Source organism: Montipora capricornis, chromosome 11 (assembly GCF_036669925.1).
Source record: "Montipora capricornis isolate CH-2021 chromosome 11, ASM3666992v2, whole genome shotgun sequence".
In the NCBI taxonomy this organism is placed as follows: Eukaryota; Metazoa; Cnidaria; class Anthozoa; order Scleractinia; family Acroporidae; genus Montipora; species Montipora capricornis.
In genome coordinates, this window is record NC_090893.1 from 9453747 (window position 1) to 9481246 (window position 27500).

The 27500-nt window shown below is 38.2% G+C and overlaps 2 protein-coding genes across 2 annotated transcripts in view; one reads left to right on the forward strand and one right to left on the reverse strand.

Moving 5' to 3' along the window:
• Nucleotides 1-27500, forward strand: part of LOC138022879 (receptor-type tyrosine-protein phosphatase delta-like) — a 282480-nt gene that overhangs the window by 201050 nt on the left and 53930 nt on the right. The window lies entirely within an intron of this gene.
• The window catches only part of LOC138022881 (uncharacterized), a 63818-nt gene continuing 40720 nt past the window's right edge, over nt 4403-27500 (reverse strand). Inside the window, exons 10-25 of the mRNA XM_068869882.1 lie at nt 26371-26666; nt 24430-24571; nt 22847-23194; nt 22117-22392; nt 19450-19520; nt 18331-18556; nt 17331-17630; nt 15546-15845; nt 14117-14223; nt 12056-12245; nt 11010-11115; nt 8753-8984; nt 8081-8147; nt 7463-7507; nt 5946-6119; nt 4403-4955 (exon numbers count right to left, since the gene is read on the reverse strand). Of these exons, the coding sequence (XP_068725983.1) occupies nt 4726-4955; nt 5946-6119; nt 7463-7507; nt 8081-8147; nt 8753-8984; nt 11010-11115; nt 12056-12245; nt 14117-14223; nt 15546-15845; nt 17331-17630; nt 18331-18556; nt 19450-19520; nt 22117-22392; nt 22847-23194; nt 24430-24571; nt 26371-26666 (3110 nt within the window). The 3' untranslated portion in view covers nt 4403-4725. The remainder of the gene's footprint in view (nt 4956-5945; nt 6120-7462; nt 7508-8080; nt 8148-8752; nt 8985-11009; nt 11116-12055; nt 12246-14116; nt 14224-15545; nt 15846-17330; nt 17631-18330; nt 18557-19449; nt 19521-22116; nt 22393-22846; nt 23195-24429; nt 24572-26370; nt 26667-27500) is intronic.

Consider the following 27500-nt stretch of genomic DNA (forward strand, 5'->3'; position numbering starts at 1 on the left):
TAGGATGAGGACACTGCCCTCATCGGGGCGGAGAATGTTAACGTAGTTTTTGGACTATGCAAGGAATTCATAGTTAAGGAATTTGCGGTAGCCTCGTACACGCCCAACAGGAAACTTAAATAGTAGATAAACCTCAACTTTAATTAAGCAGTTAAGTTTTTACCCGATATCTGAATTGGACATGTTTCATGTGATTTACTGCTTACCTGTTACACTGTCTTATGGTTATCCCGATCAAGGAAAATTAAGAAAACTCGCCATAGAAGTAAGTTTATGATCGTTGTTGTAATGTTATCAATCATTTCAGTTTTGTTAGTTTTATATGGATTTCATAAGTTTTGGATATTTACGAATAGGTTGACTGCATGGTACAATGATTGTTAAAAGTTTTTATCAGTTATCCCGCTTCGCTCGTTTCATTTCCTTTATTACCAATTGATTTAGTTAATTAGAATACATTGTACATTTTAATTTCATATCGAATAAAAAACATAATCAGTTATACGATTGCGAGTTCGAGCGAGTGTTCTTCGGTAGTGGATCGTCTTAGTACTCTTGCGAATCAGCTACGCCTTTCTTGCAATTTTAAAACGTCACTTAATTGGTTCATGGTTGGCGGGAAGGTTGCGTCTATCGAGTTATGGATGCACGCTGGAGGTTGCTAAGCCCGAAAGAAGCGTAAGAGTAGCACAAGGCGATAGCCGAGTGCGACTCTGGTTCTTGAACAAGTCCTCTGTGAGTTTCAGTTTCTCAACTTAAGATTCCACAACGATGCCCAGTGAGCAGACAGCGTGGTGATGCAATATTTTTGCACGAGTCTGTAATAAGGTATCATCTCTGTAAAAGTCTAAAATCGACCCTAACCATTTTGGCTGTACTGTCTGAAGGGCACATCAACAAATAATTGCCTCCTGGATATGTTGGAAACTTGACACCCCTGGCTACCACCTACCCATCTGTTTCCTAGACTTTAGTAGGGCTTTTAATCATATATATCAACCTCAATACTCTACTCATGAAGCTGATTGACTTGGGCGTCCGTCGATCTATCATTCCATGGATTTCTAGTTTCTTGTCTGACCGTAAACAACGAGTGAAACTAAAAGAAGCTGTCTCTCAGTGGGCTAATGTCAATGCTGTAGTTCCTCAAGGGACATCTAGGACCTATACTCTTCCTGTTATGGTCAATGATCTTATTCCGCCTACGTGCAACCATTGGGAGTACGTAGACGATGTCACCGGCCATCTCTGAGATCATTCTAAGTGCAATGATTCCTCAATACAGTCTGACCTCGACTACATCGCCTCGTGTTCGGATGCCAACTACATGCGTTTGAATCCCAGAAAATGTAAGGAGTTAAGAGTGCGTTATTTTCGTGAACCACCCATTTTATCCCCGCTGACCATTGGTGGCACTCCCTTAGAAGTCGTCAACAGTCACAATGTTCTGGGGGTCCATATAAACAGCAAGTTAAAATGGTCAGATCACGTGGAGGAAATCACGAAAAAAGCAGCAAAAAGACTTAACATACTGCGTGTCTTACGGCGGAGTGATCTCTCATCAGATGAGTTGATGTCTATTTATGGAACTTTTGATCAGCTCAATCCTGGAGTATTGTTGCTTCCTCTGGCACACAAGTTTCCCCAGCTATCTGAGCGACAAGATTGAGCGAATACAAAAGAGGGCTCTAAGTATCATCTATCCTCATCTTAGCTATAGAGAATATAAACAGCAAGTTAAAATGGTCAGATCACGTAGAGGAAATCACGAAAAAAGCAGCAAAAAGACTTAACATACTGCGTGTCTTACGGCGGAGTGGTCTCTCATCAGATGAATTGGTGTCTATTCATGTAACTTTGATTCGCTCAATCCTGGAGTAACCTGAGCGACAAGCTTGAGCGGATACAAAAGAGGGCTCTAAGAATCATCTATCCTCATCTTAGCTATAGAGAAGTTCTGAAAGAAACTAATTGTCCCCGTCTAGAAGATAATCGGCAACAACTATGCAGCAAAGTATTAATTTTAAAACGATTCAAAGTGGGGACAGTAAGCTGGCCTCCCTCATTCCCTAAAACAGAGCTCGCGGGCATGACCGGCTTTTGCTCGACAATAACAAGCTTTCTGCCTTTAAGTGTAACACAGATCGCTTTAAGCGCAGTTTATTTCCTTCTATTACAAGTTATATAAGGAGGCTTTAGAACGTTGTATCTCGTTATTTTTCTTTATAACATGGCTTGTGTTTGTAGCCGATATAACACGCGCTCTGAGTTGCAATCCTTCTGTAGAGATTAACACTGAAGATGAGAGGAGCTTAAAAGAGGTCTTTAAAGAAGCCGACGTCAATTTAAAGGAAATACTTGAGCAAGTCCTGAAATCTCATATCTTGAGAATGGACAATTCCTCTTCCCCAAACTGTGATCGCGTTGGCAGAAGCATAAGCGAGATTATAACTCGACTATTGGCTGGAGCAAAAAATACCACCGATAGCCAACGCAAGATCGCTTGTTTGGTATACATTGGTGCTGTAAGGGACGATGGAATCCACATGTCTACACAAGCTCTATGGTGTCCAGAGGAAGACACTTTCGCAGCTGCAAGTTTTAGAAATAAATCAGTGTATGGGATGGCAGTTGTGATAGTGGTACCTGTATAGCAAATGATACTCATCTATAGGAAACATAACAACCTTGTGCTTATCTTATCAGTGGAGTTCGACAGACATTAAGCACGGACGAACGTACTAAAACAGAAGCACTGGATCCTGGTGCGTTCGTCAAACATGATGTGTCAGTGTAAGCACGGACGAACGTACCAAAACCGAAGCACTCAATCCTGGTACAGGATATAAAACCGAAAAGAGCAAACACTGCCGATTATTTTTACGTTTCCCGTCGGAAAATTGAAGATACTGGAGAATTGTCGTACTATTTACCCTGCCAAATGTTGAAAAATTCTTAGATATGTTTGATGTTTTGCGAGCCATGGCCGGATGCAATAAAATATTCTGATATATACAATCAAAGGTGTTTTTCCTCTATTTGTACGTTATCTTTTGGCCTCGAATATTGTGGCACGAATGGCTTCATCATACAACGAACCCAGCGTTTGGTGTGCTGGGCTTAGCCCAAGTGGAGGGCCGGTCATTCTAGACTGAAAATCGTGAGACTACAAGATGTATTTCTTCACAAATTTCCCAACTCTGTGAATAACAAAGGTGAAGAAAGCACTCAAATAAACAAAGTTGATCAAGCATGAACAGCCTCTTTCCCTGGTGTCCTTGCGCGCCTGCGTTTGCGTGTATTGGGCCCACTAATTCAAAGGTACTTTTGAGCGGTTTATAGATTGGCGGAAACAGCAGATCTTAACGAGTGTTACTGAGATGCAAAAAGAAAACTGGGGCAACCCCGCATTTTTTAAAGCTTTAATTTGAAATACAAAGCTATGTATGGCGTTCTTTTGCAAACTGAACTTCTGCTTTCTCCGCATAGCTTTAAACCGCGCAAAAATATTCTTGTATCAGTGAGCACCACCCATACGAAACCCGAGTATCTCGAGGTTTTCAAACTTAGGCGCAATGATAATAGTAGGTACCGTTCTTAATAACAGGAGAAGAAGGTGCTGGAGCCTCCCGTTTGGGACGAGGAATGCGCATCTCCCCTGTTGCTGGGTTTGTCTAATAATTTTGCTTTATTAGCAAGAGCAAAAGGTGTGGCGAATAAACGATAATAGGCAGGGCCGGGGTGCAGGTGTTCGGCCGTGCCGTAGAAGCCCGTTGCCACCATCTATTACTCGTGTCGTTATTTGTTATCATTATTTAAGCTTGATCTCATTATAGTTAGGTCGCCCTCCTTGCGCTCAAAAAGTACGGATTGTTTGCTATGCACTGAGCTAATGCATCTACTGTAGCATAGCACCTACTGTAGCACCGGGTTTCAATTGGGATTGAGGTGCATGTGTCACTTCTACTAAGAAGAGATGCTCCTCTTCACCAACAATTGGTTACCTCATTCCACTCGTAACGCAGGTCATGTCATAGTAACTTGGTCTCGTTCCCGGCTCTTTCAGTGGGTAAAGAGGATGCGTGTGTTATCTTCACTGAGAAGAGATGCTCCTCTTCACCAATACTTGGTTACCTCCTTCCACTCGTAACGCAGGCCATGTGAAAAAAATTTGAGTTATGATATCAGCATTACCTTCCCATTATTCATTCCTAAAACTGCTGGCTTTGACATTTTTGTCACAATCATAGTACTAGGACCAATTAATGGCCTTACTCTTAATGTAATTTACAGTATACAATCCAAATTATTATTACTAGTTAATGTCTATTGATACTGTGATTCTGGCCAATTCTTGTAACTCAGGCATTTAGGCTGAAAGTCAGATAGACATTTCAGGTCGTTTTATAACTGAGAAGAAAGGGGTACCTTTTTAATGATGTTGCCATCTGCGATTAGTTAGACTATTATTTTATACAACAACGAGGTACCATAGGCCCGTATCAAAATACTTCCTAATAAATTTTTCGAGACGTTAATCAACTCAACACACGCACACTATTTACATTGGGTAAGTAAGGCAAAGAGTCCTGGTGTTAGGCTTAAGCCTCACTGTATAGTGTTGCAAGGCGCGTTTGAATACACTCACATAGAAAAATGCGCTTACTAAAAAAAATTAGACACGCTATGTAAAACTAGTATGAGGTATATCCCTAAAAGCTGAAACTAAGCTACCAGTTCCTCGTAAACATCTTCCCCGGCGTCTTCTTTTCTTTCTGGGCATGTTTGAAAGCCAGCATTTTCGTATTCTATTAAAGCCTGATGAGTTTGTTGACTTGAAACAGTGTTTTCATTTGGTAAATTAGTTGAAACTTGTTCTCTGTTTGTGAGTATTGCAACTGGCTGAAGTTCCATGTAAATGGATGGCTCCCTAGAAGGGTTACCACCCGTATTCACTAGAGTAGAAGAAAAAGATGAAGCTTTAACAAGAATAACGCATACAACATAAAGAACATGAAAGAATAGCATGAAGGATACACTATTAAACAAAGTGTCTCATTTATCTGTCCCACAAAATGAACTTCACTATATTTGCACTGCAACTCCCTGCTTCAACAAAGGTTTCGACCACTTACGTCTCGTCTTGTTTTTCAAAAAGTATACTTGGTTTCACATGACGTCACGACCGCCATGTTGGAGTCCCCAAACAATGAGACGGCGGCCTTGTTGGAGTCCCGATCCAATCCTCCGTGAATTGAACTCTATTGTTATGCAAACTTTTTCCTTTGCTTTCGTTGAAAAACATCGCTGTTGATCACGTGAGTAAAACCCAAGAATAGACCTGTTTCATAATGGCGGCCATATAAAATATTCTTGTTTCTATGCTAATAAGCCTTTTTAGCCTCGCTATGACGAGCAAATTTCAAAAGAACTTTTGTTTCAAAATGAGTGCAGTAGGTCTAATTAACATTAGTATCACCCAACTAGTGGACTAATGCAAATCCTGCATTTTGATTGGCTACGCTACTAAAGGACTATTATTAATAGTCCTCGAGTAGCGAAAAGCGTGACGCTTTCTTTCGTTTTATTCCCAAATAAATATTCCTTCAACTTGCATTTGCTAACTTTATTATTGCCTTTTCTGTCCGACTAGTTGGGTGATACTAAAACAATTAGACCCTTCGCCCTCAAGGGCTACGGGTGAATAGCCCATTCGGCTTCGCCTCATGGGCTATTGACCCGTAGCTCTTGCGGGCGAAGGGTCTAATTGTTAATTAACACAAAAGAATGTAAATGTCGTCGCCATTTATGAAAGTGGTCTATTGTGCAATGTATTCGTCAGCTTCCCACTCCCTAATGCTACTCTGCTCTAGTTTCTCTTCTCTGCTTTGTTCTCCTCTGCTCCAGCTAATGTGTCTTATGACAACGCGTTCGCAATTACAAACCTGGTAAATCATAATCTTCAGAATCCTGAACGTTTTTCTCCCTAGAAGAATACTTCTCAGCAGCTTTTGAAACTCGCTTTGAACGCCACAACTGATAGACATTGCAAACAACGGACAGACCAAGCAAGAGTCCTAACGCGGTATTGGAAACTAATGAGATTACCGACGTTGTTTCTAGGAACAATAAAAGAAAGGCAAGATTCAGATGCCCGGGGACCCTGAACTTTTAAGGAAAGAAAATCATCCGAAACAACAACATTAAATTCTTTATTAGGGCCTAGCCAAACGGGAAGTTTTTGGCGTTTAAACAACATCAAACCTTGTTTTGGTGACCAACCATTTTACCGTTTGGCCACCTTGTTTGGTGCTGTTTGATCTAGTTTGGTCGTGTTTGATAAAGTTTGAAGACCATCAAACATTCGATCAAACAACGTAAAAGATTTCTTTTGTTCTCGCGTTTGATGGGTGAAGTTTTGTTCGTTTGGCCAGCCGTATCAAACATGTTTGGCACGTGCATGCGTACCAAGCTTGCTCAGCTGCTTGTATCCACGTGTTTTTTTTACGTATTTGTGACCCATCGTTCCTTGCTTGTGGAGTTTGATCGGGATTACATCAAAATGTTTTAACCGTTTGGCCACTCACTTCAACATCAGCATGTTTGGTCAACAAACAATGTTTGATGTTGTTTGTCCAGAACCTTACAGCTTAAAGAACTTGTGATGTTCGATTCTGCATTATTCTACGCTGGAGGCGTCGTCGTCGTCGTTGCGATCGTCATGATGAATAAGTTAATAAAATAATGATGAAAATGAGCGATAAAATAGAACGACGTTTCGATTGTTCTACGGTCATTTTCATGTTCAAGTTGATAATATAAACATTTCGCAAATATAACTTGAAATTTCCAAAAGTAAAAGCAAAAAGCTAAATAATATTTGCATGCAAACGTGGCAGTAAAACATTGACAGAATATAAAAAGAGTAAATTAGATGTAAGATGAAAACTATGTTAAGGCATTAAGTAAACTGCTTAAGACAGATGGAATCACCATGTTCAACTTAGTTCAGTTTTGGCTTGAGGTCTCGAATTAAAGGGTTTCAAAAATCCAGCAGTTAAACCTGTTTGAGCACTTTCTCAAGAACTTAAAATTCTTTGCCGGTTCTTCTTTCATTTCCCAATCGTTTGTGGTCCTTCGCACGTTGATCTAAGTGTTGACTTGTAAGCCGAAAAAACTTACATCACACAGATTACGCAGAATTGAACAAATGCGCAATTTGCAATCGCTGCATTTGAACATGAAAATGACCGTAGATCCGTCGTCCTTTTTTAACGCTCACACTGTGTAAATAATAATTATTAACAATGGTGATGATAAGTGCTCACCTAATTGGGCAGACTACAAATCATCCGTTTTACAGCAGGTAAAAAAACAAACAAACAAGAAAGGAAAGCAAATCAAACCATCGCTTATGTGGCCGTTCTATTTCCAAAGATTATCTCCGAATTTCACTAGATACCTGAGCTCGACGAGTTTTGAGTCTTTTCCTGTCCACAGATACAAACTGGATACAAAAAGAGTAGATCACTCAAAAGAGTCTTAAATATGGTCGAGAGGGAAGAAAGTATATTGTGATTTTTAAAAAGATGACGACATTTCTGGATGCAACGAATATCATCGTCAGTTACAAAGTGTTTGAAAACCGTTAGGACTAAATAACAACTAAGTGCAACCTGCAAAATTAACTATGATGATGTAACAGAAAATTGAAAACAAATATCCAGAAAAAATTTAGTCAGTCAATTGCAGGAAGCACTAAGAACGATAAAGAGAATGCAGGCAAGTTACAACGGAACTTGATTTTTTCCAATCCATGCCAATCATGAAGCAGACAAATGCAAACCAAAATCACTGCAACCACAAACAATTTTTTCCTTTTCACACCCAATTAAAAAATTGGTGCCATGGCGAAAGTAAGCAAACCTGTTTGAAATGGCTATTCAGTACAATTGAGTTTAGATTAGCGACTGAAAGAGATGAAAAGTGTAAAATAAAACTAAATAATTGTGAATTCTGAAAGTGTGAATTTTTCTTATTTTTCATGTTTCAGTCAAAACAAGAGGTTAAAAGCTCAAACCTTTTTTCACAGCAATATTTGCGATAATTGTTGCCTCGCCGATCAAGTCTTGCTCTCCAAGATGTGCCTACGAAAAATAAAATTGAAAATCAAACCGAAATCCACATTTTCGAACATTGCCTACAACATTTCATGCATGAAGTTTTGTGAATGGCGTCACCACAGGCGCCCCAAGCTCACAACGCGATTTTGCAATGCATAACTATAAACTTTCCCTACCTCAAATATGTTGTTCACTTTTGTTTTGTGTTGATTCATTAGCCACTGCTGATATAGTGAAATCAGTACTCGTTTATACACTCTTAGCAATGGCTAATGAATCGACACAAAACAAAAGTGAGCAACATATTCGAGGTATGGAAAGTTAATTGCGAGAGAAAGACGTTCAGTTTTTCAACTTAACTTAATTTTTAACTCTTTTCACCATTAAACTCTCTTACTACATAATAGTTATGCACTGCAAAATCGCGTTGTGAGCTTGGGTGCCTGTGACGTCACGAGATGAGTGAGCACTTTTTATTGATTTGTTGTGGAGACCTCCTCCTTCCGGACCCAACGTTGCAACAAACAAAGAGAAGACAAAAGCAAGACTGAAGGGCCACTTCACCAAATAACGGCAGCCTGTTGGCAGACCCACCTCTCCCGTTGGAAATTGAATCTGTGCTTGTATACCTTTGACTTATCAGTTATTGCCCTGGAATATATCTTGTACTTCTGGCCGCGTGACAACTTCTTATTAGTAAAACCACCTATGTCTTTTCCGTCACCAAGAACAAATGTCATCGAGGGATTAACAGCGCTTGCAGGTATTTGAGCAGAAATATAGAAATCAGGCCCAAGATTACTCCAGTCAGAGATTGTATCAGTCCAATCCTTGACTCGATGCACCAAAACTTGATAATGGCTGAAAGCATAAATCGAAACAAATGAATAAATAACTTTGCTGACTTTACTGACAACAATAATATTGATGTACTCAGTCGGACAAGGAATGGGCAATGAAAGCTTGCACCATTCTCTTGGACGATCAGAATTAAAGCCAACTTCAACTCTGAAAAGCGACCTTGTGTCTTCCAACACTTTTGCGTTGTCATTAATTTACTTCAGTTGATAGCATGAACGCCCGGACGGCAAATGGCTTGCTTCAAAATCCCTTCGATTTTGTTGAAGAGCGAAGTTGAATCGATGTTAAATGAGTTTAAAAGAGTTTAATCTTTGCTTCAACAACCATTCAACATTTGTTTTGTTATCGCGAATGTTGAATGAAGTTGAAGCTGTTTGTCCTCTTCTTTCAACGTTGAGTATGCGCGTGCGCACTAATCGGTCTCTCAATGACGTATCCATATCCGTATCCATAGTAACAACCACGGCTGCAGCCTGGGAATGATGTTGAATCAAATGTTGAATGTTATGTTAAAACCGTTTTGCCCACCTCATCAGTCAACATCGTTCGACAAAATCGAACAGATGTTGAAGCAAATGTTGAAACTGTTTGCCCGGGCCTAAAGATTACGATTGGCCAAATTGAATTTGGTTGAAGACTCTTCAGCACGAGTCCGGTGCATGCAGACTTATCTTTCTTTCCGGCATTTTTTCTCTTTTTGCATTCTTTATTAACAGGGGTATTATGTAACAGTTCGCTTATCTTGGTTCCACTAATGAATCGTGTGAAACATGGAAACTCATACAAAGCAGTACAGTCGAACCTCTCAGGGATGCGGGATTTTTTTAGGAAGAGGTGCACCACTACGGAATGGTGTAGCTGACTGGTGACGGTTTTTTTTTTTTTGCAGAATACCAGTTCTATTAGAAAGCCTCAGGTCATCTCAGGAAGGTGCCCCCTCCCCCTAAATCCATCACTGCATCTCCTTACGGACACCTCTCTAATACGCATACGTCTCTATTACGGACAGTTTCCTGTGTCCCGAGAAAATTCACATTTTCTATAAAAACCCTCCATAATACGGACCCTCTCTAATACGGCCAACGGACACTAAATCTCGGCCCCAGAGAACAAAGTAATAAACTTTACCTCTTTATTACGGACAGTCCGGTGATCCGGTGTTGACATATTGATGGTTTGCATCTGAAGTCAAGGCGGCCATGTTGGTGTACAGAACAATGCAGTAAAAGGTTTATTATTATGCAAATCACGTGGGGCCATTTGTAGTGTTTTGTTTACCAACATGGCCGTCTCATCACGTGGATGCAAACCAAGAATAGAGCGTTTTCGTCTGACGTCACGGCGGCCATGTTGGTGTACAGAACAATGCAGTAAAATGTCTTTTGGGAATTTGACTCTATTATTATGCAAACCTTGTGGGTCCATTTTCTATTGCTTTGTAAACCAACATGGCTGTTTCATCACGTGGATGAAAGCCAAGAATAGAGCGTTTTCATCTGACGTCACGGCGGCCATGTTGGTGTACAGAACAATGCAGTAAAATGTCTTTTGGGAATTTGACTCTATTATTATGCAAAACTTGTGAGGCCATTTTCTATTGTTTTGTACACCAACATGGCCGTCTCATCACATGGATGCAAACCAAGAATAGTTCTGTGAATGGGTTTGTGGTTACGCAAACATCAACGCTTTCTTCACTTGTCTTCAGCCGGAGTTTTGAAAATTTAAATAAAATACCACAAAATGTGACCAAAGAGAAAAAAAGGAAAGTGTTTGCAAAGCTAAGTCTCACAAAAGAAATTACTGTATTAGTAGCCAATTCAATAAAATGGACATGAAGACGTAATTGTACCATTGTCCATACAATTCATACATTGTCCGGCCACTTTATGTACAGTTGTTACAGTGTATTCAGTTAAAGGAGAGAGGTTTTTCAGTGTCAGACAGCCCCATGTCATTGGTGGAGGTTTCACTTTTTTAAATCACGGGTTTGTTTTGAGTGCTACTAAAAACATAACCTCATACCTGATAGGGCCATTGTCCTGCTTTGCGGGCCATATGGTCAAATTCGCTGATGACCCGGTTGTATCGATCTTCAGTTCTCCACACGGGTTTTTCGGTGCAGCTGGAGCTACGGGTGACAACAAAACTCGTTCAAGACATTTCCCGAAAATATCATGTCTCAAGCATCACAGGCACTTTTTTAAGGGGAACCTCAACTCCGACTTAAGGCCTGGCCAAACGCTCGCAAAATTTCAATGCAACATCTTGCAACATTGTTGGGCACAACATGTTGAGTACGTTTGGTCACCCTGTTGCGATATGTTACGTGCGTTTGGCCAGCCCATTCAACACATGTCGCAACATCATGCAACAATGTTGCAAGCGTTTGGCCTGGCCTTAATGAATAATTTAAAACCTAACAAAATAATGTTTGCAATCAAATTTGCTCGATAATTTTCCCCAAAAAAGTGTTTGGATAAAAAATAGTGAACTTTAGAATCACTCATTTCCCGGGGCCGCCGTCTTGAATAATTGTGAGGTGTTACGGTTGCCCTTATTGTTTTCACACAAAGAGCTTTTGTTTTGAAACAATAGTGAAACCATGACACGTCACAATTATTGAAGATGGGCCGCCATTTGAAAATCAAAGCAAGCGTTTTCGAAATTCATTTATTTTAGATACAAACGCTTCCATTGGAAAAAGCTCGTACAATCTTGAGTTACTTTCTTGTTTTAGTGGAGGATCCCTTTAACAGATTTGTTGAACAAGAACAAGGAAAGACCAGTGTCGGTGTTTATACTGGGAATAAAACGATCTTCTCCGAAAACCATAGTTAATCTGGTGTTCGATATTATGTCAATTACTTTGGAACCCCAATGATGCCAAACTGAACCAAGAACAAACACCTGCATGACCTCTGCCATCAGTATATAAGTGAAGCAATGAAATAAGAGCTGGGTAGTGTCTGAAATACACAGGCAAAGCTCCACATGAAGGGGAATCCTGTGAGGCTTGTTTTAAGTACAACAAAAAGCAATGCACACTAACAGACGGTTAAAAAACATACCAGCTATCAAGGTATGACTTGATACGGTGGAGCTGTTATCTCCATTCCGACAGTTGTTTGTAGCAAACACAACAAAGTTGTACTTTGTCCCTGGATAGAGATTAGTAAATTCTTGGCTCAATGCCTTTATTTCTACTGATCTAGTGTCCTTAAATTCAGGATCATAACTCTTTGTACCCTCGCAGATAACCTGAAAGTGAATGCAAAGCACATATTTATCCGTTTATCCGTACACACAGGCCAACAGAACTAAATGTACTCATGTCCTTATGTTTTAACTTGATCACAATTTCATCTGTTACTATTTGTCTGCTGATGACTCCGCTTTGTGTTAAAATGATTTCAATTTCCTAGATTCGATGTTGTCCCCAAATTTGAGTGCATACAGTCAGTCACAATCTACATGCCATTACAATAATAATTATTCCTTTTCTCTTTGCTTAAAGTGCCCATATGATGAAAAAATAATCACTTCCTTTTTTTCTTTCGATTTTTAAAGCGTGTTGGCTTAACACCTGACTGGCAAAATTTCGATCTTTGACTTTTATCCAAAGGCCGTTTACTTTGAATGTAAGTTTTGGATTTCACGGTCCGCCATTACTCACGTCTAAAACTGACCGATTGGACCTCAGAGGGTTGGATCCAGGGAAAAGTGACGTCAAAGGCTCACTAGATTAAAATTTCAGCGTGTCAATGCAGCTTACTATAAATGCAAAACGCGAGTTTAAAAGTCTGAAAGACCAAAACTCCCGTGCTGCATATTAATTCTGTGGCGTACACATGCATTGCATTCATAAACTAGTAAGCCTTTGACGTCATTTTCTCATGTCTTCGATCCAGCTCTCACAACATCTTAAAGTTAGTAACAGCGGACCATTAAATAGGAAAATTCCAGTTAAAATAAACTGGTGTCTTTTTTAAATCAAGGCTTAAGACTTTGGTCGCTTAGTGTTTAGTTGACATAGTTTTGAAATCCAAAGAAAAATAAGAATTGATTTTTTGGTCACAGGGGCACTTTAAAATATGCTAACTCAAGTCACTTTTATTTATTTTTATACCACTAAATTAAAACACCACAAGCTGAAATGTAGTGGTTTTGTATTTGTGCACCTGCTTTCCAGATATTAAATTTGTAGTTGATTTGATCTTATCTTATTTCAATCACGTGATTTTGATGTACGTTATAGTTTTGGCCCGAACCGCATTTAGTTGGATTGGTTCCGTTACCGGAAAATTCAGATATTTTCAGTGGAGTAAGTTGTGAGACGCTGAAGATTTGGGACAATTCCCGAGGCAAAGCGGGGCTGTTGTGAAAGTCATTTCTTACCTTTCCTTTAAAGTGCCATTATACTTCTGTTTCTTAATTTGGATTTCAAAGCTATGTCAAAAATGACCGAAATTTTAAGCCTTGATTTCAAGACACTGTTTATTTAACTGGAATTTCCTATTTAATGGTCCGCAATTACTAACTTTAATAAAATCTTGAGAGAGAGCTGGTCGAACAGAAAATGACGTCAAATACACACTAGATTAAGTTTAGGGTTTATACCTTCGCTAATTTTTAGCTCGCAATTTGTTAAGCTTTGAACAAGTATCATAGTTTTAACGCCATTTGAATTTCTTTATACCAAGTGAGCTTCTTCAGTTTACAATAAATCCCGTTTGTTCCTCGATAAGAATCTTTATAATCTGACTACATAATAATCACGTACGCTAGTTTTCGCTTTTATCGCACATTTTGCTGTGGAATGATTGGAATGTAAGTATACCGGTTATCAGACCTTAGCAAGTTTTTAGTATTGCTGTTTCAGTTTATGATATGATCATGGATTCCTAGCTTACAGTGAATCAATGAAGTGAATTCAAGCGATTGTCCGTAAAGTGTATCCCCGTAACTCACAACGCGTCGGAACTCGAGTGAAGTTGGCTGTTGAAGCCGGCCTTGATTTGCGATCGCTACATGAAATAAAAAAGCTAGCTTCCAGCTAAAAAAATGCCAACTGTCCGGATAATTCCAAAAGATACGATCACTGCGCAATCAAAAAGCAATCAATCAATTACCGTGTACAATTGTACATCATCTCCATACATCTTGGGCTTTTTCCAGAACAAGGTGATGCTTCTTTTATTCGCGGGACCTGCCTTGACGTCACTTGGTGGACCAAGAGCTGCAGCCATTACCCAAAAAGGCACAAGAACAACAACAAGAAGAAATATTGTTTATTTGGACCTCACTTAAATACACCAACTAATTTTATGAAGAGAGAAATAAACAACTTATAGATAAGATGCCACCTAGAAAACAACTAACGAGCTCAGAAGCAACCAAAATGTAAGAGAGTGGCAAACGGATAAGTGACCCATATAATAAATTGGCGATTGTGTAATTTCATTTGATATTTGTGCGAGTTAATAGCCCATATCCGAGTTGCTGCATGCCTCAGTTTCAATGCAAGTTCTGGTGAACAACCATTCAAATTGAAATGAGTTGTGTATTCTTATGCAAATCAAACTCATTTCCCTTTCAATTCCCTTTTAATAGCCGAGCACCTAGACTCACTTCGAAACCGAGACAAACAGCAGCTCGGAAAGGTCCCATTTGCCATTAAGCTGTTATTTTTGCCACACGTTAAGGTCTCGTCATAAGTGAGAGGTGCCCGTTTTTTGAAACGTCCTTATTTCGTCAGTATTTATGTATGAGAATGAAGATCAAAAAGTGTATTCTTTTGTTTGAACGTTGTTTTTTCTCTGTTACGTTGTCAATGCAAAAACAGACGTCCTATTTTAGTGGTTTTTCCCTACAAGGGATTTTAAAATTTTCTGAAATTCTTTTAAGCAATCAATTTGTTTTGGACCAAGAATTTAGACAATAAATGGCATAAAATAAAAACACGTAAAATAAATTGAAAAACGCCGACACCCTCAAAATCGATTGCTAAAAAATGTCAGAAAAATGTAAAATCCCTTGTAGCTTAAACCTCTAAGGACTCCTCCTATTTAAAAAAAATTAAAGATAGAAGAATTCAAGAAATCACATTCAAACAAAATAATCCTTCAAATCTGCATTCAAGGAGCATAAAAATAATGTTCACTTCATTCTCATAACATGGAAACTGACGAAACAGGAATGTTTCAAAAACTGAACCTATGACAAGACCTTACTACAAAAATAGTGAAGAAAAAGCAAAACCCTGCCGTAGTGCATCTGAAAATCATTCAAACAACAAACCAATGAAGCTGCTCAACAAGAAATTGTGGGACGTTTAGGGAGATATATTGGTTCACTTTGATTTCCTCAACTTGTTTCCATTAGAATCATTCCCACATTCAAATTGAGTATTCATTCAATAGGCGCCTGGTGAAGAGCTTTGGTGATTGCCACGTAATGGTCACCTCCTTGCCACTGAGTTAACCGGTAATTGCTGCCCCCCTATCTTGCATATATTGTACCTACCACTATTTACAATTTCAACACACCAGTAGTACCTACCATTGGTTACAATTTCAGAAGGAAGAGTGCCAAATGGTCCTGGACCAGCTAAAGTGTATGCACGTACATCAACACTGTACTGAGAACAAGATGTCAAATGGAGTAGGGTTACAAACGTCTCTGTTGTGTTTTGATACACCGGAGTGCATGTGACCCCTCCTTTCAACTTTCTGGTATGCTTTACTCCATAAGCTATTAAATCACCATTACTCCTTTCTCTTGGCAAAGCTTTCCAACTGATGTTAAAAGTTGTCTCGCTCACTTTTCGCGACGTGATGTTTTGGGGAGCAAAGCCTGGCTCTGAAAGAGAAACCAGTTTTGTGTAAGAAAATGACCTGTAACAGACTGCATCAGGAAAGTGGCATCATACTTTACAATGAGGGAGAGCAGCGACTGTTAAACGAAATGAGCTGAATAAAAGATCTTGACTCTCACCTACATTTTGTTTTGCCTTCTGAGTAGCTCCCAGAAGATGCAATTTCATTGCTCCGTTGGTACAACACCATGATGTTTTTTTTTGTTGGTCAGGCCTAGGGTTTCAAATTCTATATTCGCCCTTCTTTGATGAAAATGTGAGGATCTTTTCTTCATTTCAGTTGTCATCAGCAGTTTATAGATCAATAGGACAATCCATGAATAAAAATGAGCAACAAAAGCCAGAATAAAAAATGATTTAATTTAAAAAGATCATTTCTTGTCTGATTTTGGCTTTGTTTTTGTTGTCAAAAAGAGCCATCTGACTGGCTGGTCGCTGAAGTCATGGGTAATTTTGCGTAATATTAAAATCGCTGTGTGTTTTGGGTGAATGTGGCCCTTTGAACAAGAATGTTTTTCGCACAGACAAGGGCGAAAGTAAAATGCTGAAACCTCCGATAAAGTTTGGTTTATTAACAACATTTGCCTATTTTTTTGTTCTTTTCATATGATCAATATATTTCCCATTTTAAACAATTTTTGTGTTGGATCCTCTTATGCGAGAAAAGAGGCAATACACGAGGCCAAAGATGTTTGTAAAAATAATATTTAAGGGAAAGAGTAACGATTTTGGACATACATGATATCAAGGGAAAGCTACTACAATTGTCTGGATGCCTCGCAGGAATATTCAGTAACATTTAGAAAAACTGCACTGTTGTTAAATTTCCCCAGTTTTGAGCTTGTTCAATGTAACATCCTTTGCTTCATAATTCTGAAAATTCTGAACTCATTATTGAGTTTTTGTGTGGTTACTGCCAATTGAGGAGCCCCTGGATTGTGCTATTTGATCATAATCTTGACTTACTTTCAATTAAAATGTACTTCATATTAAACACTCTCTTGCTAGACTAAGGGTGCTTTCGCTTTGTCAGAACTGGCCGGCCAAACCCGTCAGTTTGCAAAAAAATGTAACAATTTTAAAGAACACTTGCATGATAATCCCTCGTATTCTTCTGGAGGAGCATATATCTCCCTCGAAGTGTGTTAATTTGAAGGCGTTGTAGAGTCAGTCCTTTCAAATGCCCGGTCTGGCCAGTCAGTTCTGTCAAATGGAAAGCATCCTACAAATGCGAGTTCCAGCATGTGTGGACATGGACATGGTTGTGGATAGTTGTTGTTGTGAGTATGTCATGGAAGGGAATATTCACTTTAATATTAATGATAAGTGCACCTCTTTTTTGAAGATGCTACTCTAAACATCGGCAAAACACCAGTACCAGTTACTAGTCAGCAGTCAAAATATGTTGAGTTTCAAACAAATGTAAAACTCCAAACGCTTGCAATGATACCAAAATCACATTCACTTACTGTACACAGGCACCAGCTGCACTTTAGTTACTGTTGGTCCTGGTTTAATAGTCTCAGCTCCTACTCCGACAGTGTACACTATTCCACCCACAACATCAAAAGTGTAACTGAGTGTGCGACTATTTGTGCTGTATTGATGTGAGATGGGACCGCCTCCAAGGTCAAAGCTGTAATCCAGTGTGTATTTTGTAATGACACCATTTGCCTCTACAGGTTTGTCCCAAGTCACCGTCATTCGTGGTCTGGTATTTTCACTAGGCTCGTTTATTTTCAATCTAAGGTTCCGTGGTGCACTGGGTGCTATGTGAATGTACACAAACAAACAAACAAACAATCAAAATATGGTAATCAACTACAGAACAAAACAACAAACAACAAAAATAGTTTACTTGCACTGCACGTAAACAGAGAACCATGAAAGAAATAACTTAAGTAAGGTACAATGTCCCCTACAAAATAACTAAAAAGCTAATGAAAAATTATGTATAAAAAAAGGAAAAACGTCGATTCAGGGAGGCACAAAAACAAGAATAACAAAAAAAAACAACAACAAAAACAACAGACGAAAAAAAAGAAGTTATGTTTGTTTTCCTCACAATGTGTGCATTCAATTTCATGACCAGCTTGTTCATGCTAAAGAGGAACAATAGAAATGGGTTCTCATAAAAAGAGACCTTGATGATTAACTTCGCCAGTATGTCAAAACAGTACGGCTCCTGAGCTGTCATCTGCACACGCGCTATTGCATGCTATCACTAATTAGGTCCGAGAACTCGGGAAGGTGGGGGTGAGAACATAAACGGCCCAGGATTAAAGGTTTTGTATTGGAGTGTTAGTGGGTAGCTGTATTTCTGTGATCACTTGTCACTTGAAATGTGTTAGCATTGAAGACTAAAGATTTTAGGTCTAAATTGCTTCTCAGCTTTTTAGATACCGAGGTTGAGTAACTGATCAGCATCTGCTTGCAGTGTAATTGAAAATATAGCATTGGGCTACAAACCGTCTTGTTTTGTTTTAGCTTGGTGATCAAGACTCCATGGACCCTGGTGGTCACTGTTCTCCACCCTGATGTTAATTATATAATCAGTCCACTTCTTCAAGTTCCCCAAAGTAACATTGGATGTTTCGGGTCCAGGGACACTGACTGTTGATTGACTTTTCCCACTTTCTCTGTAGCCAATGGTGTATCTAGCAAATGGCCCATTCAATTTGTCAAAACTTGGTTTCTAGAGAAAAAACAGAACACCTTTGATAACGCTTCAGTGAAATAATATATCACTCATCTACAAAGAAGGAAGTCTAAAGTGACCAAGCCTGATAATGCAAATTAAGAAGCAATCAAGTTTGATAAACATTTAAAAGATGCTGTTATTCTTTTACCACCTCCTCAAATTGCTTTACAAGACATCACAACCTAATTTGCGAACTAAAATTTTCATTCTTTTATACGCTAGCTAATAAAACATTGTTTGAACAAATAACTTGTTCCCTTTTGTTTTATACCGTGCAGTTAACTTATAATCATGGATCACGAGAAGGGAACAAGGAAACCCATAGGCCCTTAAAAAAAACCTTAAGCCAGGGCTTCAATTTGAGCAAAGGGCTCCTCTTTAAACTATAAAGAATTCATGATTTAGAATAAAATAAAATAAAATAACAGCAGGCTCACCACCAAGAATGCACTCACAACATATTTAGTATACTTACTTTGTTAAAACTAGGGGCAAATCATTTTAAGAGTGATGAATTTAATTAATACAGTAAGCCTAAACGATCATACACTTCGCATTCTGGATTTCCGAACTTAAGGAACGAAATATTTTGGGATCTTGGCAGCACATCACAAACTGTCTATTTTGTTATCCAAGCAAGAAAACACTACAATATGCCCTTTACTGTAATGTGAATGTGGCTGTGGCCGTGATACGAAAGGAGGCCTTTCTTCCACAAAATCAAAAACTTTTCTTTTTTTAAAGCGATAATTCTTATCATTATAATGCTAACTGTGATAATAGTCTTTTTTGATGACTGGATCCAAATAATTTTACCCTCGATTTGTCCTGATTGCTGGTATTACTTTCTGACAAATAATTACTCATATTATCCACTACTGGGATACCTTCCATTCCACAGAAATTGTTTGCGAGGTGACACCTCTTGTATTAACAACTTGAAGAGTAATTTCTGGCGCTAAAAACCAACAAACAAACAAACAAAATATAATGTATAGTGAAAAACATGTTCCATGAGGCCAGCAGGAAAGAATTATCTTGAAGTAAAGCACGATTTTCTTTACTGCAAACATGCTATGAATGAACTTCATCTATGTTCAATGCAAAAAGCAGAAACTGCCAGTGAGTGTGTGGGATAAATGTGGAAGGATACGATACACAATTTATAAAGTGAGAGATAGTCCTGTTGTCGTTGCTGTTGTTGTTGTTTGTTCATAGTGGAAATGCACTTAGCTATCAAGCTACGTTTACATGCACCACACTTTTAATAATCTAAAAGGGAACCTCCACCCTTTCTAAAAAATAAGTTTAAACCGAAGGAAATTATGTTTACAAACAAATTTGTTCAAAATTTGTTCTTAAAGTTTTTATATCGGGAAAAGTGAATTTTAAAATCGCTTATTTTCACTTTCAAATTTCGCGGGCTCCACCATCTTGAATAATTGTGACGTGTACTGTTGCCCTATTGTTCTGACACAAAGAGCTTTTGTCTAATAACAATAGGGAAACCGTAACACAAGTATTCAAGATGGTGGCGCCCCCAAAATTTGTAAACAAAACTTGGCGATTATAAAACTTATTTCTTTTGGATTCAAACGCTTTCTTTGAAATATTTTAGATTGACTTGACTGTAACAAAAATTTCCAGTGATTTAAAGTTATTTTTTGGTTGAAGTGGAAGTTCCCTTCAAAGAAACAATTCAAACTTAACAGAAACACGATTAAGAACCCCATGCAGCTGGCAGGAGGCAACCAGTTGGCTATTTTTAAAGCTTGGTAGAGTTGAGTCTGGAGCAAACGGAAACAAATCCAAACCAGAGGTTAGAACGGGAATTGAACCCGGGACAACCACATGCAAACCCACTGTCCTAACCACTCGACCACGCTGCCTCCTCAGAAGTAAATAAAGAAACTTGCAACAAATAGTTAACCCTGTGGTAGAGTGGTCCCCCCCCCCCCCCCCAAAAAAAAAAAATTGAGTACAACTGAAATGGAAAAAGTGTAAAGAATTATGACTTTCATTCGCCGAGGAAGAGAGGAATTTTCTAGTGATTACCATTAAATGTGCTCAAAGTTCAAAACATCCAAGGGTTTGTTCTTCTTAGTTTTGGATTAAACGAGCTAGACACTGGTAGTGCCTTACTTCAACTATTATATTACAGTATGGGGCAATCTTGGTAAAGGACTATCAGATACATTCAAAAGCTGCAAAATAGGGCAGCTAGAATTCTTACTTCTTTTAATTATGAGGTACGATCATGCGTATTGTTGGATGAGCTTGGCTGGGAAGGGTTAAAAGACAAAAGGCACAGACAGCTAGGCATTAATATGTATAAACTACATAATAATCTTGAAGAAAATTGTTACTTGCACAGCAAATGTACATTCATATAATCTTCACAACTCTGAAACAAATTTTATGACTAGACCGAAAAGTGAATTTGGGAATGGCAGGCTGCACTACAGAGGATCTGTTTTATGGAACAGTAGGATTCCCTCAGAAATGAGAAACGTGTCAAGTCTCAGAGATTTCGAAACCTTTCTCCATGGAAAAAATTATTTTTTTATCATTTTAAAATTTTAATCATTTTATTTTTGACACTTAGGAAGTTTTACAGATAGTTAATTAAGTATTAGATATAAGAAATATGATGTTTTTAATATTCAATATATATTAATGTTTTTAAACGACTCCTAGGAAGACCACTTTTATCATGATAAGATTTTGTGTTTAAATAAAGATTGATGATTGATGAAATGACTTCCAAGCAATATGATCTACTTTTGTTCTATTGCAGCTTTACTAGATCTGTTCACCAATCTGTTCACCGAGGAGGTGAAATAAAACTCCCCTAAGAATGACTGTGTGGGAGGCTACTCTTCTTGTAGCTTAATTTGTTACTCCGTCTTTCAAAGCTCACAATGAGGACAGGAATCGATTTTCAAAATTTACCTGAACAAATAACCACACCAGTCAGATTTTGAGGCACTGAGACGTATAATCAGATTCAGATCCACCTATTTTTTCTTACTTCAAGGAATATCAAGTAAGCAAACTCTAACTGAACAAGATTGGTCAGAATAATCAATGATTACAAGACTTCCCTAAACTGACGGCAGGACACTTTTCAAACACAGGCAACCGCTAATTAAGTTAAGGCACCCAAAGGGAAGTTAAAAATGGTGCTGAAAGGGCAAACTTGAAAATGATAAATTGTCAAACCTGTGAAAAAATATTAAGCGAAGCCATAGACTGCAAAGGACTGAAGAGAACAACAAAATATGTAACTGACGAAAATGGAAAGCAAATCGAGCAGGAGAGCTCGGCGATTCAATCAAGGAGGATCACTGCATTTATGATCATACAGCTACAATGACCCATGTTGTAAGATATGGCCCACTAAATTGACCCATCTAAGCATGTGCACTAGCAAATGACAAAACATTAAATTTTTACGTCATCAAAGGTACAACAATATGGTTAAAATAATTAGTCAGGAGTACAACCTGAACCCAAGCTCAGCTGCGGCTGTAAATTACATACCAGTTACTTACTTGCTGTTGCTGTAGTGAAGCTTTTTACATCACTCCAGAATCCACCCCCCAAGACACTTGAAGCCTTGATTGTAACACTGTAGGATGTGTAAGGCTTGAGATTTGTTAACTCTTTACTTGATGAACCTCCTGGCAGTCCTCCAAAAACATGTGTTTGGAACTGCAGAGTAAAGCTAGTGACAGATGTTTCATCTACTCCTGGGGTGTAACTCCATGTTACTAATGCTGTGCTTGCTGTTATTGCAGTGACACCAACGGCTGGCTTTCCTGGAACCTCTGAATACAGTAACAGAAATAACATTCATTCTGCAAGTTGTTAACCTTAAAATGTGCTCGATCCAAGGACTCTTACTCTTTATAACCAATGCACAGAGATGAATAAACATCCAAGGAATAAACACAATGGTAATTCCACAAAGCAATAGTTTAAAAAGGGTGGGTAAATTAATTTCTTCCATGCTTGCAACAAATATTGTCCCAACTAAATGTTGGAACATTTTTTTCCCACATTTGCTAGGGGCAATATTGGGCACATGTGTTACATGTTTTTCTGAAGGGGAAAAAAACCAAAAATATTAAGCAAGTATGCGCCACGGACCACATGAAGAAAAACGGTCCAAAAAATTATTTCATGGAAATGCAAAAACAAAAGATATGCAAGAGTTGAAGCACCTGCTTTGGGTGACAACATTATTAGGTAGCCTTCATGGTAGAAAACGATTTTACTTACTTAAAGTGACAGTAACAGTGGCATTTCCCTGACTTTGAATGTAAGGTGAACCATCACCCGTTACAAGTGATGCAGAACACTGATAGATTGCATAGCACTGAACCTCACGTCTTGATGAGCTCAATCTTGCACAACGATAATTATTGTTGATATCACTTGCATTGCTGTATTTTATGGTGAGAGATGAACTTGACTTATTCAACTTGACTCCATCTTTTCTCCATTCATATATTGTTGTATGAGGAAGTTGATTGCTAAACTTGGCGACACAGGTCAGTTTGACAGTTGCGCTATGTGCAGCTAACAAAGTGGCATCATCAACATGAACAAAAAGGAATGCAACTTGAACTGAAAAAAAACACAAGAACAATAATATTCGTTTGTGGCGTTAGTATAGTTGTTGTTGTTTTGCTTCCTGTACCTAAAAACATGACAGGCCCAGCTGTTGGTTCCAAAACATGTGACCAGTACCAGATCAAACACAGTCATCCTACTCTGCGACAACTACAAAGAGGAAGGTAACTTCTTTGTTGAAATTGTAAAGATATTGATTTAAGGACGGTGCCTACTATTGCTATTGCGCATACGTTCTGCGCATCTCGAGACACTCGGATTTCCTATCGGTGATGCTTACTAATATAGGGATATTTTTGCGCGGTTTAAAACTATCCGGAGAAAGTAGATCTTAGTAAGTACTCTTGGTAACCAAAACGTTAAATTGGGGGTAACCATGCATTTTTCAGAGATAATTAAGCTTCAATTTGAGAAAGAACGCCATACATTGCTTTGTATATTAAAGCTCTTTACAAATATTCATGAATTATCTTTGAAAAATGCGTGGTTACCCCTTTTTTTTCAATAACACTTGTTAAGATCTACAGTTCCTCCATAATCACACACCGGGGCACAAATATCTTTAATTAGTAGGCACCGCCCTTAATGAGGCAGTACTATTACGTAAATTATCCCTTTTATTTTAACCAAAAAATTTATTAAATCAATTTTCAGTAACTTTTTCATTCTTACCAGTAAATTGCAGTTCTGGACCACCGCAGTGTGATAGAAATCGATTAAATTTTAAAAGAAAAATGAGCCTGGCCACACTAAGTTATTACAGAGTTCATCTAAGATGCAAGGGGAAACTTGAAAATGTGGGCTAGACATTTTCAAGTTGGCATTCATTTTAACTTGGCTACGCATAACCAAAAACACTTAAGAATGGTTTGTGTGAACTAAAATAGTCGTTTTGAAGAAAATTTGGCCATTAACTTTCATTTGCCATTGGTAAACAGGTCTCCTTTGTTTTCCAATTTTTTACTAACAATCTACAGTCTGTATGACACTACCCCTTCAACCACAAGTTCACTGAAATACTATTGACCAAACGTCTAAAAAAACAATTGACTCATTGACTGACTGCATGTATGTAAGTGCATGGGTGACTGACAAACTGCCTGACTTGGAATTACCGTTGGACAACCAACTGATGAGCCCATTTACAGATGGACTTGATGAGTGAAACAAAAGCAGTGCTAAGTCTGATAACACCTTATTCCTTTGAACATGACAGAATGAAAACTTACAATCTTTACAACCAAACAAGTCCACTCTCATACACAGTCCACTATGGTAGCTCTTTGGAAGAATTCTAACAAACTGAGCTGCAAATGGTGAAGAAAACCACCGAACAATGACTGAACGTTTGTCAATGTTTCCAGTTACATGCTGCAAAACAAAACAAAACCAAGTAGGACAAATCTGAAAAGCTATCCTTGTGGCCCCACATCACCATTACTATTTTTTACTGAAACAATAAATTGTCTGTAGAATGTCCCCTACAGACACAAATCTTCGGTATGCAACTACATGTACATTGTACAGATAGTAAGACTTCTGCAGTGATACATGTAAGTGCGATCCTATAATGGACTGCATTTGCTGTATTGCTTTGTCTTTTGCAAATGAAAGTTCTCTTACTTGAAAGACTGTCTGCCTTTAGGAGTTTGTCATTGACACTGAAAAACTCATGTGCCACTTTTTCAATGAAAGGAAAGCAAACCACTGCATGCACCCATTTTCACAAGCATTGAGCAAGCTAAATTGCACTTACTACTACTTCTACGCACCATTTGTTGGATTATTAATTTAAAAAATCATTTAAGTGCCCCTGTTACAAAAAAAAAAAAAAAAAATCACTTCCTTTTTTCCTTCAGATTTTTAAAGTGTGTTTCCTTAACACCTGACTGGCAAGATGTTGAGCTTTGATTTTTTATCCAAAGGCCGTTTACTTTGAGTGTAAGTTTTGGATTTCATGGTCCACCATTAACTCATGTTCAAAACTGACCAATTGGACCTTATAGGGTTGGATCTAGGGAAAAGCGACATCAAAGGCGCGCTAGCTTAAAATTTTAACGTGTGAATGCAGTTTGTTATATATGCAAAACACGCCTTGAAAAGTCTGAAAGCCCAAATCTCCAATGCTGCATATTAATTATGTGGTGTACACATGCATTGCATTCTTTAACTACAACTGTAGTCAACCTTTGACGTCACTTTCTCCGCGATCCAGCTCTCTCAAGATCTTAAAGTTAGTAATAGCGGACCATTAAATAGGACATAAACAGGTGTCTTTTTTTAAATCAAGGTTTAAAACTTTGGTCACTTAGTGTTTAGTTAACATTGATTTGAAATCCAAGGGCAGTTTAAGAAAAGATACAATTTTTAAGTGCAGGATTATCTGAAAGACTTTATGTTAAAGGAAAATAAGTCAACGATGGTTTCCATGTTTTGCCTCCAGCTATAGCGAATGATACCACCAGCCACACCAACATTATTTTAAACAATCAACATTTTAATGCTAATTGCCATACTTTTAATTTACAGCTGCAAATAAATATGGGAATTAGCAGACATCGGCCAACTTCAAACAACAACAAAGTCTCTTCACTCTCAAAGAAACAAACAATAATTATTGGCACATATCGGTAATTAGACCATGGGAAAGCGCTCATAACACATGCAAAATATCAATATTTTAAAAATTGCAAGAATTTTGAAAAGCAACTACATTGTGATGCTCAAATTGGGCATGCTAGATATCAAGGTGCTTTAACTGACAGCCATGACAGCCTCCACGCATACACAAACTGATAAACAACAGAAAGTGGACAGTTGAATGGGTAAATACTACAAAGAATGGAAGAGAAGCTTGCACATTTCTATGCTCTCCAACCACTGCACACAGAGCATTAGCGGGACACTGAAAGAAATATCACACTTCTGCCCACTACACATTCAAGTGACAATATGATGCTTCTTGTGATTTCCTTTTTTACATTTTATTTCCTTAAGTACATTAATAATAATTGTAATATCAATCAGATGTCTTAGATATTAGAATGATCTTTCTTTTTGTATTTTATTATTTTTTAATTGATTTGAATTAACTTACAAAAATACAATTAATTACAATGATCATGCCAAAAATGGGAGAGGCCAAGACTTAATCTTTTATCTATATTTACCTGTCCCCCATTGTAACTTAACCAAGACTGTCCATCATATCCATAGTCAATACCATAACTTGTTACCCACTTGTTCTCTACATCATCTCCTTGAGTTGCTATGCCACTAATTGTAATGACTTTCCTGAAATCAAACTGTAAGTATTCAGGTGGAGAAACACCTAGGCTACACCATGACGTAATACCATACAAACGACTGTAGGCTTGTGTGTGAGTGGCGTTAAGTTCTGACGATGCTGTAACTGAAAAACGGCGTGGGTTTACATCTCTTTCATTCCCAACTGTGGACAAGCAACCTGAAAATGAAGTTGCAAAAAAAAAAAATTATAGGCAGGTACATTACCTCTTTATCCCTAAGATAACTTTAGAGTACTTTGCAGCAACGATGCTGCAATTAACTTGATCAGAACTTTTAGCATCAGCTTTGCATATTTCTTGTAAAAAAAGGATATTGGAGACCAGCTAGAAGTCAAGAGACATTCATAATCAAATAAGAACTAATCGAGATTGTAAATAATAATATTTATTCTTGCTGCTCAGGAATGGACAGTATCCAACTGGGAAAGTAGGGTCGTGGAGCTGTTTCCCCATTCCAGGATGCCGTATGTAACACTCGGAATAATTGTTTTAAAATGTATCTCTGCTCTTCATCTTTTAATAGCACCAACCTTACACAGAAAATTATTTTTAACATGAGAAACATGATTAGACCATGAAAGTTTATTATCCAGAATTAAGCCCAGGAAAGTTGACGATTCAACTATTTGAATTTATAAAGTGAAAGCCAAAATAAAGTGGAGGCAGAGGGCCAACAAACGGAGAGTTTCTGATTAACATAGCTTCAGTTTTGACTGGATGAATAGTGAGTTGATTTGTATTGCTCCACAGTGGCACATCATTTACCATCTTGTTGAGAGCAGAAAAGACTTCTTCGACACTACAACCAATATAAAATAAGGTAGTGTCATCAGCATAAATCTAAATATCTCCTATACCATGCAGACAATCAGAAAGGTCATTAACAATGATAATGTACAGCCGCGGCCCCAATAGGGAACCTTGGGGTACGCCAAAAAAAACATGCGGGAGAGGACTTGCAGCCATTTACCACAGTAAATCGAGATTGATTA